We start from the raw sequence: 19,715 nt of genomic DNA, 5'->3' as shown, positions 1-19,715 counted from the left end.
TCCAAAGTGTCGGGAATTACGAATCAGGGGGCGCAGTTTCAGATCCCCCAACCTCAGGCTGTCTAACTTTATTTCTCAATGAAATACAGACATTACGGGTAATGCTCCACCTCGTATCCCCACGCACCCGACTAGGCTAGCACTCTTGTCATCCGGGTTTCCCATTGAAGTGGGTCTTGAGGCCTGGAACCGGGTTTGTTGAGTGTTAGGGGCAGTGGGGTTTACGCCTTGGGAAATCTTTTTTTTTTTTTTTTTTTTTTTTTTTTTTTTTTTTACCAAGGCAATCGCAATTTCAAAGTACTTAGGTTCGGTTGCCAACCTAACCTTTGCCAGAGCCAGGGGACCTATCAGCGGAAGCAGCTAAAAATATTTGGCCCCTCTTGTACTCTAACTAGTATATATTACACAGTTCCGACAGGTGGTACCCCCTTTTACAATGGAATCCTTGACAGGCGGGGCTCGGTGTAATACTGTAATCAGGTTACCTGGTAAAAACTCCAGGTCTTCCAAGTGTAGTGCCTGGTACTTGCATGGCCATGGAGGAAATAAATACCTCGATGGAATAAGCAAGATGGAAACAAAAGCAGAGTGTTTATACATGGGTATGGGGTACATCTACATTGTATGGATACCAAAGTACACCTTGAAGTACATGTACACTGTATGCCAAATTAAAATAATGGAAAATCAGTAAAATAAAATGTAATAATCCAATTTTCCCCAAAAATCGCCATTTTTAAATAATCGGTAATCAGAACATAATAATACCATCTATGGCCTAAATGAATAATAAAATCATCTTATACGGTCCCGCGCGCCGTTATTTCCCTTCCCAGCTTCTCTTCCTCCCAAACGTTGAAGGTTCATAGTAAATGAACGTCTCCCCTCCCTTTTTCTTTCCTTGATCCCCTCTTTTCCTTGAAATCGCCTATCAACTTCCCTTTGCCCACTCTTCCACCCCCGCCCCACCCCTCATTCTGAGTCTTTATATTAAAGCTCTATTATGCCCCGGGCTCGCCTTAGCATCCCGGCTTCGATTCTTCCGGCTTGACCAGGACTATCCCGGATTCCCCTTTGCGCGTCGCATGCGCTGACGTTCTCCCCTTCTGTCCCCGTTTCCCCTTCCCTTATCCCACCTTAATACCGCGACCCGCTTCCCACCCCCGCAACCGTGAAAGTCGATCATCGACAACATGGCTCCAGGTGGGCGCGATTTTAACTGCTCATGGGAGCATTGTGGCAAGGTATGTGATATGAATAGCTGGACTTTTTGTTTTCATTTTTTTTTTTTTTTATCTATTCCCCTGACTTGTTGGATCGTCGCCAAAAGTCCATTACTAACATGTTCTAGTCCTTCAATCGCAAGTCTGATCTCTGTCGCCATTATCGCATACACACCAACGAGCGGCCTTATCATTGTACGGTGAAAGATTGCAACAAGAGCTTCATCCAGCGCAGTGCCTTGACCGTGCATTCAAGAACGCATACAGGCGAAAAGCCGCATGTTTGTGACCATGATGGTTGCCAGAAAGCCTTCTCAGATGTAAACAGACCCAACTTCCAGCTTCAGCTCTGAGTATCCCGTTTGACTAACTTATGGAATAGTCTTCGAGTTTGGCTCGTCATCGAAGGATCCACACTGGCAAGCGACCTTATATCTGCCAGGAACCGACCTGCGAACGGAGGTAAGAGCTTTCAGATCCGTGTCACCTCCCATCAACACGCTCACCTTGTTTCTATAGTTTCTGTCGCAAAACCACCCTGACCAAACATCAACACCGCTCTCACCCTCCAGGCTCCATGACTCGACCATCCTCGGAAGATGCGAACTCGGAGCATTCATATCATCAGCACCAGCCTCCTGTGTCGGTTTCGATCCCAAACCCTAATGACCAGTACCTACTCGCTCAGCAGCCTTATTACCCGAATTCGGCGACGCCAAATCACGAGTTCTACTCGCCTCCAAGCGTCCAAATGGGCTCAGTACCACATGCAGTTCACGATGGCGCGCATCCGATCGTCAATCAGAATGTTTCCGTCACGTCCCCGATAAACATGCCGCATGCTCCACCGCAAGCGCCACCACAACACCCACATCCGCAGGCGCACCCACACCCGCAACACCAGCAGTATCTTCAAATGATGCAGCAGCGCTATGATGCGACCCCGCGCACGAACTATCTTCCACCCGAATACCACCAGCCGCCGTTCCAAGGCCATCAACTACCAGAGGGACAGCCAATGATGGTGGGATACCATCCTAATTTCCCGTACAAAAACCCTACCCGGATTCTGAGTCAACCGGAGGGGACTGACTGGGCTTTTCTGGGAGTAGGCTAAGAGGAAACTCGGCGTAGAGTTTTTTCTTTGGGAGAGAATCCTGTGCGATTGATGCCCGTGACGACTTTTCTATATCCCCGATTCCCCTCACCTCGAGAACCCGGTGACTTCGCATACTTGTGTTGTATTCTTGTCTTTTTGTTTTGGGTTTCCTGTGGGTTGGCTTACCAGGCTACTTGGGCTACTTTTGGGCGCTTCTGATGGATTACCCCCTGGTATGTTGTTTCTTTTAATTCCCGACTTTCCCGTTTCATACAAATGAAGAGGATTGGCGTTTTTTTCCTCCTTCCATTTCTATTTTCGTGTCATTCATCCTCTGCTTTTAAGTGCTGCGATGGTGATTTTTTTTGATACCTGGCATGAGATATGTTTTACTTTGGACTCTTTTACTATATCTATCGTTATATCTACGAGGTACGAAGAATCTTATTTATCAACTCTACTGGAGTGAATTTGGAATAGAATCCGTTTAATAATCAATAATTCCTTTGAAAACCGTGCTAAAGTACTCCGGGGCCCGCGATAAGGGAACCGAATCACCGACTCTCGCTTCTCCCGTAAACCAGGAAACCAATTTTCGCTGCGGCCATTCTAACTACAAGGAGAAGCGCATGTACTCTAACTGGAGAGAGCCGGTTGGCCGCCTCGCAAATTTTGGCGCTGCTCCAATTATTTCATACCCCAGGGCTGAGCTGGAAATTGTTCGATTCACTACGTACTTACGTAGGTGGAGCAGCCAAGCCCGGAAACACACCAATCAAATCAACCAAGATAACCAACCCAGGCAGACTCCACCCGTATGTCTATACTCCTTACTCCCCCTAGCTCCTCCTTCCCAGCTCCATGGACTATCCATTGTGTTTTTTTTTTTTTTTTTTTTTTTTTTTTCCAACGAAAGAAAAACAAGAAAAAAAGAAAACAAAAAGAAAACATTAATTCCGATTAATCATCGTCCTATACGAAAGGTCGACGATCGAAGAATGCATGGTTTACATGACTCGCGGCTGGTCGTTCCAATTTACCTAGTTGGAGCTGGATTATTTTCCGCCTATTTCCGCCTTAATCATTTCCCCCCATTAAAAATCATCAAGGGCGCCAAGCGCTGATTTCATCCCGACAGGCTTGTTGGATTTCAAAGAGCGAATACGAACAAAGGAGAGCGGCTTGATGGTCTATAAATGGACTGTCATACGGACACTATACGCGCTATACAGGGATGGGTTCTAATTGATGAAGAACGACGAATTAAAAAAAAGGAATAAAAAAAAGATAGAGGCTAGAAGCGCTAGAAAAGAAAGAAGAAGGTAGTTATTAGAAGTATTATGACGAACAATCCAGACTCTGTTCTAACTGGATCGCCACTGCGCGTACGATGACCAGATCGACGGTACATTCCCCAATACCACAGAGTAGAAATCATACGACGTTAGATGGACACTGTAGAGCTTTTGATCCGAGATCACTGTCGTAGTGAAAGCATGGATATGAACACAATTACAAATGCATGTCAAGCCATGCTACATAGCAAATATTACCTCATCTAAACTACAAGCCACCAACCTCGCACTTTCAACCTTGTGAGACACGAACAACGCCCCCAACATCGATAACCCAAGACGTCCAAAGTATAAGTGCAGCGGCAATCATAGAAGCGAGTAAAATCCCACCGTGGAACCCAACACAGTGGAAGAACGAGCAACACAAACACAAAAACCGTCTCGGGAGGGGGAAAGAGGGTTGTGTTCGCTGAGACAGGACCAAATGAACGACAAGGTTTGCGTGATGCATAACGATTGGGGAGAATACGCCGCAAGAGCTGCGAGGCCGTCACCGCTTACTCTGGTCGTACTGTTATTCGAGGAGGGGATGTAAGAATCCGGTTTTGGGGCTTTGGTGCATCGCTTCGGTTCGTCGTATTGCCTTTGAATTCGATACCACGCGAACTCGAGATGATATCCCGATGATAGACTGGGTTTCCAAGGGGTGGCTTGCATTACCTTTGTCTGACTGTTGTTTGTGCTTACTATCCATGGATGGCGGACTTAGCTCTTACATGGGTTGATGCTTGCGTATTATCTCTGTTCGGTATATAAGAGAGAGATGGTGTGATTGGGTGTGATTTAGGTTTATTTTCCGCCCCGAATACAATCCAAGAGATGCATCACACGCAGCTTGACATTGGAAGTATGAAACCTGAACGTGAACATTGGATGCAGGAGATGATAAATCTACAACTTGTAGGAGATGCCGACCTTCCGGTACACCCCTGTTTCCTATTTCCTAAAAAGGATGACTTGTTACGTGGACTCGATTTAATTAATCAACGGCAGATTTACTATTGCTCACTACACCGACTACATTGCGTAGATCACATTTCCATTACAACATTTTATTGAACAGGGGTGCCAAGAGGAATGCGTGGGATGAAAAAGAAAAAGAGAAAAAAAAACCCTCCCCCCACGAAAGCTCCATGTACTCCGTACTCTGTACAGATAGCTCCAATGAGCCAACCAAACCGTCCAGAGTCTATAGGCTGATCAATCTAGTCCACGCCAAGCCTAGACCGAACAGGTCATCCGGGGCCGGGAAACCGGGGGCCAGAAGCAAAAACAAGGGGGGTTATACGCGAAGGAACTAAAACTAAAACCAAAACTAAAACCACTAAACATCCATGCGAATAAGGCCGGATTAGCGAGTTCTGAAGCTAGTCCGTATTGTGGAACTAGCACCAAAACCAAATTAAATGATACTGCGGACCTCGGATGACACGGCTTCCGGACGCGACTGTATAAGTGGCGGCTCTGGCTTTCTCTGGCCCCCCTGCGACTACGTAAGTGGATGCATGGCTGCGCACGCCTTAGTCGGAGACTTTTCTCTGCTTTGGTCTGATTTGATTTATGAAGGCGAGATAGACAAGGGGGTTGCAAGGGGTGGTGTATTCCCTCAGAAGGTCAGGTTTTGATTCTTGGCTTACTTTTTGCTCTTACCGTACACGGCCCCGTTTGAGGCTGAATGGAATGGGGTTGTGATGTGCTTCCTTTCCCCACACTGGCGTTTACCGGAGAGGCCTGAGCTGCGCTCCGTCGATGGTTGATTTATCGGTCAACTTTGTGTCGACGGCGGAGAGTTGGGGTATAGATCTACTTCCAATGTTTGGTCCGAAAAATCGGCTCGGCTACAAGGCATGTGGTGATTGGAACGTTTAATCTATTCCATTGATCCTTACTAGATTGGGAATGTCTACCACGGAGTATAGCGGTTTTCCGGGCTGGCACGCGATTAATTTCGATTTAATTTCGATGGACATCTATCCGAGGACTGTCATCGTGATCTGCATCGTTCAGAGGATGTGGGTGGATCGGAAAAGGAAAGCGCAAAAACAAGATTGCACTTGCAGATGAATCCATAAGCGAAGGTATGATCCCTGATACGCACACGTGAAGTAGCGTCTACTCTAGTCGTGGCAAGTGAGAACGGACCATATAGGAGAGAGATCGTGGTCGCCCCTGGGAAAAGTTGCAACCTGACACGTAACATCCGTCGCGTACAACCTTCCGTACAAGTGGATGAACACAACGCGGCAATTAATGCCTCAAACCTTGGAACCCAACGTCCGACATAGATACTGCTTCAGGAAATTAAATGGAAAATGAAAATTCTACAATACGACTTTACCCCCGCCACAGGATCACCGTCTCTGCACTAGCGATCCCTCGGGTGCGCTGTGGGGCTCCCAGGACCCGGTCATAACCACGCACATACCAAGAGAAAAGAACCCACTCCCACATACTAAAATCCTCCATGGAGGCAAATCCTCGCGTGCGGGTGGTTGCTCGATCTCGGGTGATCGAGAGTGGAGGGCGAGGAACCGCTGATTTGCCCAAACGGCCAAGACGATAAAGTGAGACGGTTAGCCCTGGCAAGTTAGCGTGAATGGGTCTGAAGTGCATGATTAAGCAACGTTTTCTAGGTGCAGGTTGCCGCTGTGTCGGGGTTGCCAGGTCTTGGTTCTTGTTTTCTTTTCGTCTTGTTCATTTATTTTCATATGATGTCGGAGAGTTCCGACTTCTGACAATTGATGTTGTCTGGTTTCATGGTCTTTTGTTTTGCTTTTCGAAACATCAACATCAATATCGACATAAGATATTCCATCTGTGTATCTGGCAAAGGTGGATCTGTCAAAACATGTCATGTCAGCCACTGTGTAGAGGTACTCGGTATTCCGATCTGCGGGATCCTTCGCAGTAATTTTCCTGTCGGGGAATGGACTTTTTCCCTAAAGAGGAATAGTCCTGACCCATGTTGTGCGATGAAACACAGAGCCGAGAATGACGACACTCCGTGCTATGTCGTATCGGACTTAGGAGTTCTAGACGCCGAGAGCTAACATGGTCGCTTGTGTTGGCGCGCTGCGGGGCGGTGAAGAACTGGTGATTCCGTTGAAACTGAGAAAGAAGTTTACATACTGTAGGTCTACACATGGTGCAGAACAGCAGTCGACTTGAGTTTGCCAGAATCAATGAAATGTCACACGATAACTGGTACCGATATGCAGTCTGCATGGCGCTAAATGAACTTCCGATCAGGGTTATTCGCGGATCAGATGCAAGGAGAACACGATCTATCAAATGGGCCATTACTAATCCCAAGCTTTGGATTCATCAGGAGCTTGGGCCTTGTATTGGTAATACCGTGGACGTTCCCGAGCGGGTCCGCTAGTTCGACGGGACCAACCTGCGTTCCCGGTACCTGGAACCGTATTGTGAATGTCTTTGTATTACTCGGATCTCGATTCGACATCCGTGAGACACTCCAGTGCTCGACGCTGTGTACCACTTACCCCGGTATACAGAACCCCGCGCACCAAGCCGCAATGAAAAGAAAGTAGGAAAAAGAAATAAAGAAGGCTAAACGAAAAAATAAATAAATAAATGAATAAATAAAGAGAGAAGAAAAAAAGAAAAAAAAAAAGGGGTACAGGGGATAGAGGAACAGGAAAACGAAATCAGAGATCTGCAACCTCCACTCTCAACCACCATTAGTGAGAGTTCCAATGCTGAACCCCGGAGTACGCCGTGAGACAGGGGACAACGGTAGACCTGAGCAGAAACAAGCTTTTGTCTAGGACCCAGTCAGCGGGCCTTTGGGGGCAGTGTCTCCTCGGTCCGTTCATTTCTCGATGGGAACTCAAATCTCCAACGAGACACGAAAAAGAAAAAACCACCTCCACATTGACATAACTGCAGATGAGGGTCTCATCGTTGCCTCATTCAGCCAGGGGTCGTCTGTTGAACTGGGGATACGAGCGATCGACAACCGATTAGAGCCGAGCCAGATGTCCCCCAGTTGGTAACCCCGGAGCGACCGTGCACGACTCAGGCCGAACCCAAACAACCTATCCCTGGCACATTATTGGATCAGTAATCACAAATCCGAAGGCAAGTGTAAGAGAGCAAAACTTGTCTCAGATATAGATGGCCAGATCGAGGTTGACGTGGGATGACTTGCGGCTCATCCCACATGGCATCGATCTCGACACTAAAGTACTCCAATCAGCGAGACGAGTGACGGATCCCTGATCCCTTGGTTCTTGGAAAACCCCTTTCCCCCTTCCATGGTTGGGTAGCTTGAGCACGTCCACCCGTACAGGTGATCGGCCCTGAGTAAATTGATGTCCGTCGCTATCCATGCCGTCGCAGCTAGGTTAACTACGGGTGTGACTTGGTAAGCTAAGAGACTAGCATGCAGTAGTCTGGAAATCGATGTGGTTGAATCTTGTCCTACCTGGGTTGTTGAGTCCGCAGTGGGGGTCATTGAATCGACCTGCATAACAGGCGACCGGCTAGAAATTCCACGTCGAGAGCTCTCGTCGGCAAATGTGGAGGCTGGAAGATTTGTTCTATGAAGTCAAATCAGAGGGCCTTGATTTGATTCAACCATAAATCGAAAGGGCATATTCCTAATATGGTTCCATTCCACGGTTTGGCACGGCGGGTAATTTGGTTTAGTTCCACTTTCTTGGCGCCCCGGAATGATCTAAACTGCTTTGAGTAAATCTAGACGAAATGCGGGTTTCGCAGCTGGTTATTGGACTGCCAGGCTATATGCTAGCCAGTTATGTGTATGGTTGCAAATCATCCGTTGATTCTCACTAGGTAAAGTAATCTGCCTCTTTGGGATGTGTACGGTATTACTGGTATTACGGTAATACGGTGGGAAGCACAGGTGCCCTCCGTATCCTAGGGCTGGGCGATTGTAGGAATTGTAGGCAAGAGTATCTACCTGAGTGGAAGGTAGCAAACACCTCACCTCACCGTTGGCTTCCAGTATGCTTATGCTTCACGATAAATTCTCTGCATATCTAAAGCTTAGAGCCTACCTCGGCATTGTTAATCCACATAGGTTGACCAATAAGTAAACAAACACCTCAGTTCCAAGGTCCAGTTACAAAGCAAAGCAATTTAAATATCCACACGGTACCTAGATACACTTCGCTCTATAATTCTTCGCTGCACACAATAGACAATCCAAGAACATATACTCATAAACTGGTGCAGATCTGTACCACCCGCAACCAGCCCTCATTGCAGTCATATATGGCTCCCACGGGAGTCAAAACATCTAATCGTCAGCAACAGCAACCTCGTCTTCCCACTTCTGCTGCCCAATCTCACGAGCACGCTTAATCACACGCTCGATGCCATCCAGACCCTTCTCAAGAACATCCATCTTGGGTCCATAACTCAGACGCACAAAGTGGTGGCAAGGGCTGTCAAACAGATCACGACGCTTGGCAGGGTTGAGGTCGAAGAAGATACCGGGCACAACAATGACCTTCTCGGTCAGAAGGGCATTGAAGAAGTTCAGACCGTCGGAGATGTTGGCCTCCTTGGGCAGCGGGGGGTCAAGCGAGGTCAGATCGAGCCAGATGTAGAAGGTGGCCTGCGGCACGTCCTGGACACGGAAACCGATTTCGTACAGGCGCTTCATAACGTAGTCACGCTTCTCGCGGAAGTGGGCCTGCAGCGCCTTCATCTCAGTGCGGACAAGGGAGGGCTCCAGCATGGGGATGGCAGCTTCTTGGAAAGGAGCGTTGGCACCGCCGTCCAAGTAGGAACCGGCAGAGCCAAGGGCATTGACGAAGTCCTTAGGACCGACAATCCAAGCGATACGCCAGCCGGGAAGACGGAAACGCTTGGTGAGACCGTCGATCAACAGGACGTCTATATTAGAAGGTTAGTTATATTGATAACCATGGGGGTTGTTGGCTTTGATTAGGACGAACCATCCTTGTTCACGTCAACAACGTTCTCAGCACCACTGATCGTGGAACCATCGCAGTCGGTGGTGTAGTTGTAGCCACCATAGAACTCATCCAGGATGAGGGTGGCGCGGTCACGGCAGATATCCTGGATCTCAGCCAGCTCATTGTGCGAGACAAAGTGACCAGTTGGGTTACGAGGGTTCGATGTCAAGATCACCTGAGTACCACGGGCAATTTCCTCGGCAATCTTGTTGGGGTGGATGTGGTAGTGGTCCTCTTGAGACAGCGGGATGGGAATGGGAGCAATCTATGACCGAGAAGCGTCAGCATAGGCGCATTGATTTTTTCGCGGCTTCTAACGCAATTCCTCAACACTCACGTTTTTGAACAGACTCAGCATCTCCGAGTACGCAGAGTAATCGGGAATGGGGAATGACAGGTACGAGTTACCCAGGATAGCAGCGATACGGATCAATCCCGCACGACCACCCGGCACAATGCAGACATTCTCCCAGGTGTACTGGCTCTCCTTTCCTTGACGGTAGTGCTCGTTGTACAGACGGGCCACGGCCGCACGCAACGGCTTGATACCGGCGGTCGGGCCGTATTCCCGAGCGGCGGAGGTGATGGGGATCGACGTCGGGCGGGGGAAGCTCCCCTCGATCTCGTCGTCAGCCTCGGGGGCACCCTGGCCTAGGTTGGCCCAGCTGGAGGGATCCTCTGCATAGCCATGCTCGGTAGCGCGCTCGGTACACCAGACAACACCAGTTGAGGCACGGGAAGCATCGAGACCAGCGTGGTGACGGTGACCTTCGTGGGCGGTTCGGAATTGACGATGAGTCTCAGACCGTAACTCTGGTAGAAACCCAAAATTGGGAACATTAGCCTCGGAGCTCCATTTCTGGTACTAATGACAGCCTACCGTTATCGGAGAGTCCCTTGCTGGTCGAAGAGCGGCGGTCGGTAGATGGACGCAGGATGCTCACACGGCGGCCGGAGAACGACATTCTTGGCGTAACTTAGTGGCTGTGTTTGATTTGCTCTGCAGGACTATATGGTCAATCTGACGTAACCCAATCAAAAAAGAAGCAGACCCGACTTTCAAGCGTTGGAGGGAGAAGTGACAAGAGAAAAAACGGCAAAGAGGGGGAAGCTTGTTTTGGTTCCCACTGTACACACCGATGACTTGGAATTGCGAATCCTGGACCACGATTCGACGAGACCACCGACTGAGCTACTGCCGAATTCCCGCAAAACAACCGTGCTTGAATAGGGCCGTTGAAAGCTGTCGGGCACCAAAATCTTACTGAAAGTGCCGCATTTTACTTTGACTTTGTGCCATCGATGCAGTTTTAACAGAGATACGTTCTATCTGCATCTCTGCATGCGCATGCAGGAAGCTCTCCATTAAGAAACATCTTAGCTGGAGGACTTTTGCAGGCTCTTTACATGAAAGATCGATTCTATAGTCCCTGGCCACGGAATTTACAATTATCACGTTTAGACGTGGTGGAGGTGTCATCTCATATCCGTATCCCTGGAGGTACTAGCTGCTACTTCTCGCGCATTAGGTAGCCACCTAGTACTAAACGTCCCTAGTACCAGACAAGTAGGTACCTGGGTGCCTTCATTGCGTGGTTCCGGGAGGTACTAAGTAGTTAGCTGCCAAGAGTGATGCCGAAGATATCGGGATCCCGATCGGTATGACGCTATCGTGGACAGCAATGTTCTTATACCCGTAGACATATCAAAAATAGAGATCAACAATCATAGATTTCCAAATCGCTGGAACCCTGCCCGCGTGCAGGTCTTCCCCCCAAAAAATTACAGATACCAAGCTTATCAAAGTATGCATACATCATGTAAGGTACTTCATACGTTCATGGACGTCCGGGAAACATGTAGTAGATCAAGAAACATTCGTGCGCTCCCGCCACGGAGATTCCGGGGTCAACGGGACATGAAAATAGGGAATATAGTAGGAATCTCTAAGAAGACAGGCCGTCCACATGCCTCTAACACCATTCATGCCACGATGAAAATCATTATGTAGCTCCCTTTGGGAACCACAGGCAACTTGGCTCGCTCAAGAGACAAACGAAGACAGAGGAAAGGAAAGGATGGGTCATCTCTCCAAGAGTGGCTGCTCAACAGACCCAAACCAATCCAGTTGGGGAATAAACAAGGGTAAGGAGGGAGAAAACGGAGAATAAGCGCCATGGGTGATAGGAATGTCGATGGTGAAGATTGATCATTTGGGGACGTCACCGGAGAGAAAGAGAAATGCGAATGCTGCAAGAGAAAAAGGAGATGGGTATCATGGAAGGTGCAGCGATCTAGTCAACCACTTGGCAGTACAGCTGGATTTCACCGACCAAACCCTTCGCTAGCATGTCCCGGTGCTGCTCACGCCATTCCATAAAGGCAAGCTGAACAGCCTCGTCACTATCGATGGTGACGAAATCTCCATCCTCATCGCGGTAACGTAGGCGAACGGTTTTATTGCCTATGGATCGATTTGTAAACCGAGCCAGCTTGGCATCCACGCGATCCGTCAACGACCGGAATAGAATGTTAGTTGCAATCACCAGCGTGACGTAGTTGTCGTCGAAGTTGACCTTAGCCTTCAGTTGGGTAGGCATAAACGGATCCCCGTCAGGCTCTTGACTCAAGGGAGAGGTAGCTTGTTCGGAGACCAGCCCCGAGTTGTAAGATTCATTATACTCCGGCTCGGTGAAATGTGTTGGGTGAACATGATGTGGCTGCGAACGTATTGGGAGTTGGCTGTTGGTGGGAGAGTTGTTCTGGCTTCGGTTAACCGGAGCCTTCATGTTGGCCATGTGCGCGGGAATAGGTGGCACAGGGACATTATCGACGGTCTGCATTGTGTGGGCTCCCATGTACCGACGTGACTCGGGTGGCAAATTGTTATGGTGGTGAATATCAGGACTACTAGCAGAACGCATACGCTGGGCAGTTCCGTTGGCAGCGGCAGAAACTTGGGATCCGGAAAGAGGCGGTAGAGATGGACGCTGATTGCCCCGCCCATTGGGCTGTGGAGGGGGGTAGAAACCTGTAGGTGTGCTGCCATCTCTTGAGGTTGCCCGGGACAATGCCGGCGCAGTATAGCGGTTGTTTTCCTCGTTCCAGACGGAGGATGCAGAGGTAGAATTGGTATTTTGACGTCCAAATGAGAACCCGGTTGATTGAGAGCTAGAACGCGTGGATGGTGTCTCTGCAGGTGAAAAGTATGAACTCATGTTCCGATCACTAGGAGACATGTTGCCAGCACCTGAGAACTGGGTATGGACTGAAAGTGCCGGATCAGTGCCGGCATATCGAGGCCGACCATTCACGTGAGGAACTGAACCAGTACTACCGCCGGTGGCAGACCGAGTTCTCAAGCTAGTACTGGACGCATTCCGGCTCATAGGGAATTCGGAGTAGTATGTCGGATCTTTGGACACGTCGTCGACTTCGTACTCCTGGTATGGATTCGGTATGTTTGCCATGCCCTCCAAATAGGTGAATTCGCTGTCAGAGGTGCCGGTATTCCGCATAGTGCGTCGCTCTGACTGAATGGCCCGTTGGGTGTCGATGTCCTTGTACCAATTACGCATAGTATCCTCATTCGCATAACGAATAATGAAGTTGTCCACCACGCCTGGGTCGCCCTTCCAGAAGATTTGGATGCGGTAAAGGCCTAGGGAGAGGCTGTCAGAACGATTCCACTCATATGTCGTAAGACTACTCACCAGGCTTTTGAAGGCAGACAATATCAGTGACATTAGCCATATAGATTCGACCTTTCAATTGGAGACGAGCCTTTCCTTTAGCTGTAAGAGCTGGCTTGTCTTTGTTCATCATGAGCTTAGTCTTCTGCTTGTTCGGGTTGATGTCTTTGCAGCATAGAAGGATGCGCTCGAACAGGAAAATATGATACTGTCAAATCGTATCAGCAAGGACTGTTCGCAATATAGTCGCATAGAACCCCCCAAGGGGCTCAATGTGCGAAAAGAAACTCATCGATACATACCTCTCTTTCGCTGTCCTTGCCACTGTCCCCTTTGACCACCGAGAAAGTACCGAAACGAAGCAGTTCTCCAAATGAATCCATCTTCAAGGATTTCCAATCATCGACCCGCTCGGACAGGTCTACCACTGCCGAGACCAAGTGTTCCTTGTGGATAGCTTCATTTGCCGAATCAAGTGTGACCTGAATAGAATCGATTGCTGCTGTGATATCAGCCTGGAGTTGTTCGTCTTCCAATTGTTTGCGAAGCTCCTAGGGAGATTGACACAGTGTTAGTCGAATAAAAGATACTTAACAAGTATTAGAAAACTTACTGATAGCATGAGTGGATACCTAGTCAAACGCTGAAAAGGTTTGACAAAGAATCCGTTCAAAGTTTTAGGCTGAGCCACCATTTGCTGAAGGTCTACGTGACGCGGCGCATTCTTGATTTTATCCCACTCTTGCATACAAACTTCGTCGCAGCGCATTTGGTTCGCAATAAATGGTTCGTACTGTCGGAAGGCATCTTCATGCGATGAGAAGAGATGGCCCCAGTTTTGACTTTCCTCGGGAAGGGCATAGTGCTGTTCCATCCGAATCAAGAAACGCTGGGCAAAGTCGAGCAGATTGTTCAAATTCAAGAAAATCTGGTGACTTGCGTCACCTGTCAGAGCACCAGTCTCCTCCAATTCCTTCTTCAGCGCCTGGAGGTTCTGCAGATGGTGAACATAGTCGCGCTCAGTTTCCAAAAGCTCCTTAAGAATATGCTCCCGCTTGGTGAGTTTGACGGCTTGTTTTTCATTGGGGGCATCTGTCACTTCGGAGGGGCTTTTCAGTTGACCTTGAATTTCAAGGATATCCACCACGCGATTGACCATCTTGATCACTTTGATAAATCCCGTTGTGCTTTCACCGTAAAGATCGGTAATTAAGAAGCAGTCTTGCTGGGGGAATGCCAGCTCCTGCAAGCATGCCTGCAGGAACTTGAAAGTAGCAGCTTTAGGCCGCTTCGCTTCCGGCACTTTGGCCGGATCAACAACCAACGGCTCCTCTGGCGCGGATGCATTGTAGAGATTCAGAAGGGGATAACCGTCTCGAAGAAAGCTCCACAGTGAAGCCACGGGGTCGGTGTTTCCGCGCTGACGATCGTCTTCATCCATCTTTTCCAAGTAGGGTTCAAAGGAAGGCACTTCCCAGAGCCGCTTTTTAAGGTTGACGCAGCTCTGGTAAATTGATTCACCACCACGCCGGTTGATGATGTTGTCCTCGGCGACCGGAATTCCGCTCATCGTGGCGGTTTCGATCATGTTCAGGTGCCTCGACCAGTTATGTGAGTCAGACCAGCCAGGCTCAGTTCAAATCCGCACAGCAGACCGGGGATGTATATCGAAAATGGGGGGGAGCGACGAGCGTCGAGCACGAGATGCCGATCATGGAATGTTCCCGCGACAAAGGTAGTTGAAGGGAAGGTGAACACCGCACGGCGCAAAGAATAAGGTAAAACGATTGGTCGATTTCCGAGAATTGCCAACAGTGCCACCGGAGTGTGACCACAAGTGGCGTTGTCGCTGAGGTATATATATTGTCTGGGGCAAGCCCGCTGAGACAGCACAAGGATGTATATCAACCGAGAATCTGACGCGCCGCCACTTTCCTCCGAGGGGCGGTGACGGAATTCAAGAAGGATAGGAGACCGGGATACCTTCCAACGTCAGCGTAGCCCAATCTATGGGGACGCGAGTGTTTTCTGATTTTCTCCGAATCGAAAGTAAATGCTGCAGCCGGGCAGACGAAGGCCGACTGTTCGAAATAAAGAGTGGTTTTCAAAACCCCCTGTCAAGAAGACTGCTGGTCGCTAGGACTTTGAGAGCAGAGAAGGGGGTGGAGGAAGAGTCAACTTCCGAGAAAGGAGGTTAGTAACTACCCTAGGAACCTGAATCGAGGCCAAAAGACACAAGATAGAGGGGCAGCGATGAATGGGATGAAGGGAAAGGAGAGGAGGGAGCGGAAGGAGAGGGTGTTCGTTACCCGAAATCGGTTTAGCGTGTGTTCCATCGGGCGGTGGGATGTGGAGAGGGGCACGAGTCTCAACCTGAGACGTTAGACTCTTCACAATAGTCTCATCTATTTTATAGTTCTAGCCTAGATCTAGATTGGCTCGGTGAATGGTCTAGCTGCTAGAATATTTGTCCAAAGTAATATGTATAAGGTTGAGTGAAAAGCATATATATTGGGCACCTACCCTAGGGGCCCCATTGTGGAGAGGTATGTGATTGTGGCCCCCCTATACATAAAATTCATAATCAGACAATGCTATTCTGCTTTTGCGTGAATATGAGGGGCGAGTAGGCAGCTACTAATATGACATACTCTGGCCTAATGTACATCATTGCCATATGGCATATGATATGTTATCTATCAGTTCTACTAGTTGATCGCTGCAGCCCATACTTCAGCCTTCCACGTGACTTATGTTTGAAAGGAGCCATTCCAGTCAAAGCACGAACAATGTTTGTTGATCTTAGGTTCATTCTTATCAACAGGACCGGTGCTCTTTTTGTTCTTCTTTCATCGTTCAGTTGTCCCTTGATCAGCTCACAGTTTATGGTTCGTACTTCTGATGTGTTGATTGCTCTCCACCCGATCTATCACTTTCTTGGAGTGGATCCCGCACCTCCGTGACGTGACATAGCACGGAGCCCGAGTCCCCATCTCCCATCCAACCGCTCCTCTGCGTAAGAGGGATCATCCCTCTGCGAAACCTTGAGATATCGCGTCAAAGGAGGCTCGTGATATTTTATTTTTTTTTACTCCATCAGCGGGCGCGACCAGTTTCTAGACGAGGACTGCATCGCCAAGCTAAAAACTCACTCATCCGATCGCCTCTCTATCCCCCCCCCCGAAAGCCATACTCTTACGCGCTCGATCCAGAACGTGATCTTTTATCGCATCCATGGAGGGGGAACAGGCGACAGACCCCCCTGCCCACCCCGAAATCCACATACAGACCACCAGCTTTCCGGGGTATTCTGCACAATCACTTTCCCCATCGTTCAAGGTAGATGAAGGCTATTCGGACGAGACTCGGAGTCAGGCAGACAAAGAGGCTGTGACGGACAATGTCATGATGCTTCCAGATTGGGTCCTTTCCCAAAGCGAATTTGATAGAGCTGGTAAGTGTTCCTCATGTCTTTTGGTGGCGGTCTCCAGACCCCTCAAACTCTTTGTCTTCTCCGCCCGCTCATGCAGCCCTCTCTCAACCACAGAACTTGCATATAGCCTACTTCGCTCGCTCTCGACATCTGCGCTTTCGGGAGTGGTAGAACGCGTCCATCCACTACTTCACATGGACCCCGTTGTCAAGCTACCTCCCGAATTGACATTCCAGATCTTTTCCTACCTCGATCCTCGTACCCTCTTGAACCTTACACTCGCGTCTCGTTCATGGCGCAACCGCATCCTCGATTCTGGCTTATGGAGAGTTCTGTATATTAATGAAGGTTGGCGCGCAAACTCTCGTGCGATCTATAATTTTGAACAAGAGCACTCTGAACCAATCTCTCCGCAAATCCGCAAGTCACGCCCACGACACTCGGAATCTGACCTCGGTGAACCCAAACAGAAGAAGCGTGTACCGCCATCATGGCTTGCTTCGCGGGCCACTGCGGACCCGGGTGCGGTAGAGACCAACGGCCATCTGCTTGCCGAAGCGGACAGCGAGGGAGATCATCATATGGCAGACGCGAACGGAAGTGTACCTCTACCAGTTGACGAGATCGATCTTGTACAACCTACATCTTTTCCTCAGATTCCTTCCATGCTCCAGCCACCACTCAAATCATCGATTCTTATTCGGCGCCCGAACGGGACTGCCAAGGTCAACTGGGTACACCTGTACAAGCAACGCCGGCGCCTTGAAGAGAACTGGCAACAGGGACGCTTCAAAAATTTCCAGCTACCTCACCCTTCACACCCAGAAGAGGCTCACCGAGAATGCGTTTATGCCATTCAATTCCAGGGCAAATGGCTAGTCAGCGGAAGTCGGGACAGGACCGTGCGCGTTTGGGATCTGGAGACCAAACGACTATGGCATCGTCCGCTAGTTGGACATGCAAAGTCTGTACTATGTCTACAGTTCGACCCAAGCCCCGACGAGGATATAATTATTTCCGGAAGTAGTGACCGTTCTGTGATTGCATGGAAGTTCTCCACGGGTCAAAAGATCCATCAAATACCAAGTGCGCACGCTGATTCAGTCTTGAACCTCAAATTTGATCGCCGATACCTTGTGACCTGTTCCAAGGATCGAACGGTTAAAGTATGGAATCGGCGAGAGCTATCTGTGACAGATGAAAACTATCCTCGTGTCTGCAAAGGCGGTGGTGCAAGTTATCCCTCCTACATCATTGATCTCAATGAAATGGCACCGAGTCTTTTGGAAGCAAGCTTGGCCAATGGGCGTATCAAACCATTGGAGCCTTACTCACTTCTCATGATCGTCGAAGGGCACGGCGCCGCGGTAAATGCCATGCAACTCCAAGGCGATGAGATTATCACAGCCTCGGGGGATCGCATGATCAAAGTGTGGAACGTTCGTAGCGGTACTTGCTTGAAGACTCTCATGGGACATGAGAAAGGCATTGCTTGCGTTCAGTCCGATGGCCGACGGATCATTAGCGGCAGTAATGACAACACTGTACGGATTTATGATTACATTTCCGGGGCTCAGGTCGCCTGTCTTAAAGGGCATGAAAATCTTGTTCGTACCGTCCAGGCAGGATTTGGGGACCCCCCGGGAGCCGACGAGACGCTGAGACGGGAGGCATTGGAGGTTGAAAGTGCATTTTGGAGAGCACAGCAAGAAGGTGATAGTGTTGATATGGCACCAAGGGACCTGAGACGTGCCGGTCACACATCAAATACTGCGGGGTCTCGAGATCCTCGTGATATCTCTGCTATCGGTGCAAAAATTCCTCCAAATGGAGGAGGTAGTTGTTGGGGCCGTATCGTGTCCGGCTCCTACGATGAACATATTTTCATCTGGCATAAAAATCGAGACGGTACCTGGTCCAGAAGGCATGAATTGCGTCAGGCTGATGCAGCGTCCAACGCTGCTCGAGCCACCCTGACACCTGCAGCCCGAGCAGCTGTTTCGGCGCAGGCTCAGCAACTACAAGCAGCACAGACATTGATGGCTTTGCCCACTGCCCAAACTGCAGGTCCAGCTCAGGCCTCTGCTCCTGCACCCACACAGAATACTACTACATCTACACCAGAACTGGAAGATATAAGTGCTGCTCCTCCTACTACCGAGGCCTTTCCTGCCGGTCCCGCGCAGCAAGATGATGCAACTCCGCAGCCTCAGCTACCAGCCCAAGCAAATACACCACCCCAACCCAACCATCAAACACTGCAACAATTGATCGCCCACCACCACCATCACCACCACCCACACCCACACCGACCACTCCAGCCAAACCCACCAACCTCAAGGGTATTCAAAGTCCAGTTCGACGCGCACAAAATTATTTGTGCTAGCGTGGACCCACGAATTGTAGGCTGGGACTTTTGCAACGATGACGAAGAGATTGTCGAAGCATGCCAATTCTTCGAGAGCCTGTGAATGACTTGTTCCTAGCCCTCACATTTTGCCTCTGCTACGGGCCCCAGAGGACTACATGGGCCATGCTAGTTGATCCGGGCTGGGCACAATAAGTATAGGTGCACCATGTACCGATACAGATGAACTAATTTTTGCTTTGCATGCACTCTTGTCTCAACTACTTCCTTTCCTGATTCTTCATTGATCTTTCGACTTCTCACCCTTTCTTCTATCTAATATTCACCAATTGCATTTTGAGCCCCTACCTATCGTTGCTCTCTTCTTCATGGGGTCTTAGACAACTAAGGCCCTTACCCTTTTTCTGCATGGAATATGTTACCCACATGACTCTTTACTACTTCTTGGTTACTTCTGGAATCCCCTGGCATGGCGAGCTCTATGATCATTTTACTATTGTCGTCATTCGGCATCATGCATAGCATCTAGATGAAATAAATGGACTCTCACGAGGTTTTTTAATAATTCCCTATATC

The 19,715-nt window shown here is 49.1% G+C and overlaps 4 protein-coding genes across 4 annotated transcripts; 2 read left to right on the top strand and 2 right to left on the bottom strand.

The window, feature by feature from the left end:
- Positions 1 to 1,193: 1,193 nt before the first annotated feature.
- Positions 1,194 to 2,340, top strand: N7484_011452 (putative C2H2 finger domain protein; the record flags this gene model as incomplete). Its single annotated transcript, XM_057121839.1, has 4 exons — positions 1,194 to 1,244; positions 1,352 to 1,543; positions 1,606 to 1,685; positions 1,743 to 2,340. 4 exons carry the CDS (start codon positions 1,194 to 1,196, stop codon positions 2,338 to 2,340), a joined length of 921 nt encoding a protein of 306 aa, XP_056967593.1.
- Positions 2,341 to 8,961: 6,621 nt separating this feature from the next.
- On the bottom strand, positions 8,962 to 10,611 carry N7484_011451 (pyridoxal phosphate-dependent aminotransferase; the record flags this gene model as incomplete). Its single annotated transcript, XM_057121838.1, has 4 exons — positions 8,962 to 9,563; positions 9,626 to 9,911; positions 9,984 to 10,459; positions 10,527 to 10,611. The coding sequence occupies 4 exons, from the start codon at positions 10,609 to 10,611 to the stop codon at positions 8,962 to 8,964; spliced, it is 1,449 nt and encodes a 482-aa protein (XP_056967592.1).
- A 1,329-nt stretch (positions 10,612 to 11,940) lies between these two features.
- On the bottom strand, positions 11,941 to 14,926 carry N7484_011450 (Rho family guanine nucleotide exchange factor CDC24; the record flags this gene model as incomplete). Its single annotated transcript, XM_057121837.1, has 4 exons — positions 11,941 to 13,307; positions 13,360 to 13,546; positions 13,641 to 13,889; positions 13,952 to 14,926. The coding sequence occupies 4 exons, from the start codon at positions 14,924 to 14,926 to the stop codon at positions 11,941 to 11,943; spliced, it is 2,778 nt and encodes a 925-aa protein (XP_056967591.1).
- Positions 14,927 to 16,572: 1,646 nt separating this feature from the next.
- On the top strand, positions 16,573 to 19,242 carry N7484_011449 (F-box and WD domain protein; the record flags this gene model as incomplete). The annotated part of the gene is made up of 1 exon (XM_057121836.1): positions 16,573 to 19,242. One exon carries the CDS (start codon positions 16,573 to 16,575, stop codon positions 19,240 to 19,242), a length of 2,670 nt encoding a protein of 889 aa, XP_056967590.1.
- Between the last annotated feature and the right edge of the window lie 473 nt (positions 19,243 to 19,715).

The sequence above is a fragment of the Penicillium longicatenatum genome, assembly GCF_028827895.1.
Source record: "Penicillium longicatenatum strain IBT 33135 chromosome Unknown contig_7_segment0_segment0, whole genome shotgun sequence".
In the NCBI taxonomy this organism is placed as follows: Eukaryota; Fungi; Ascomycota; class Eurotiomycetes; order Eurotiales; family Aspergillaceae; genus Penicillium; species Penicillium longicatenatum.
Note: the sequence above shows the minus strand (reverse complement) of the source record. Positions and strands in the feature narration are given on the sequence as shown.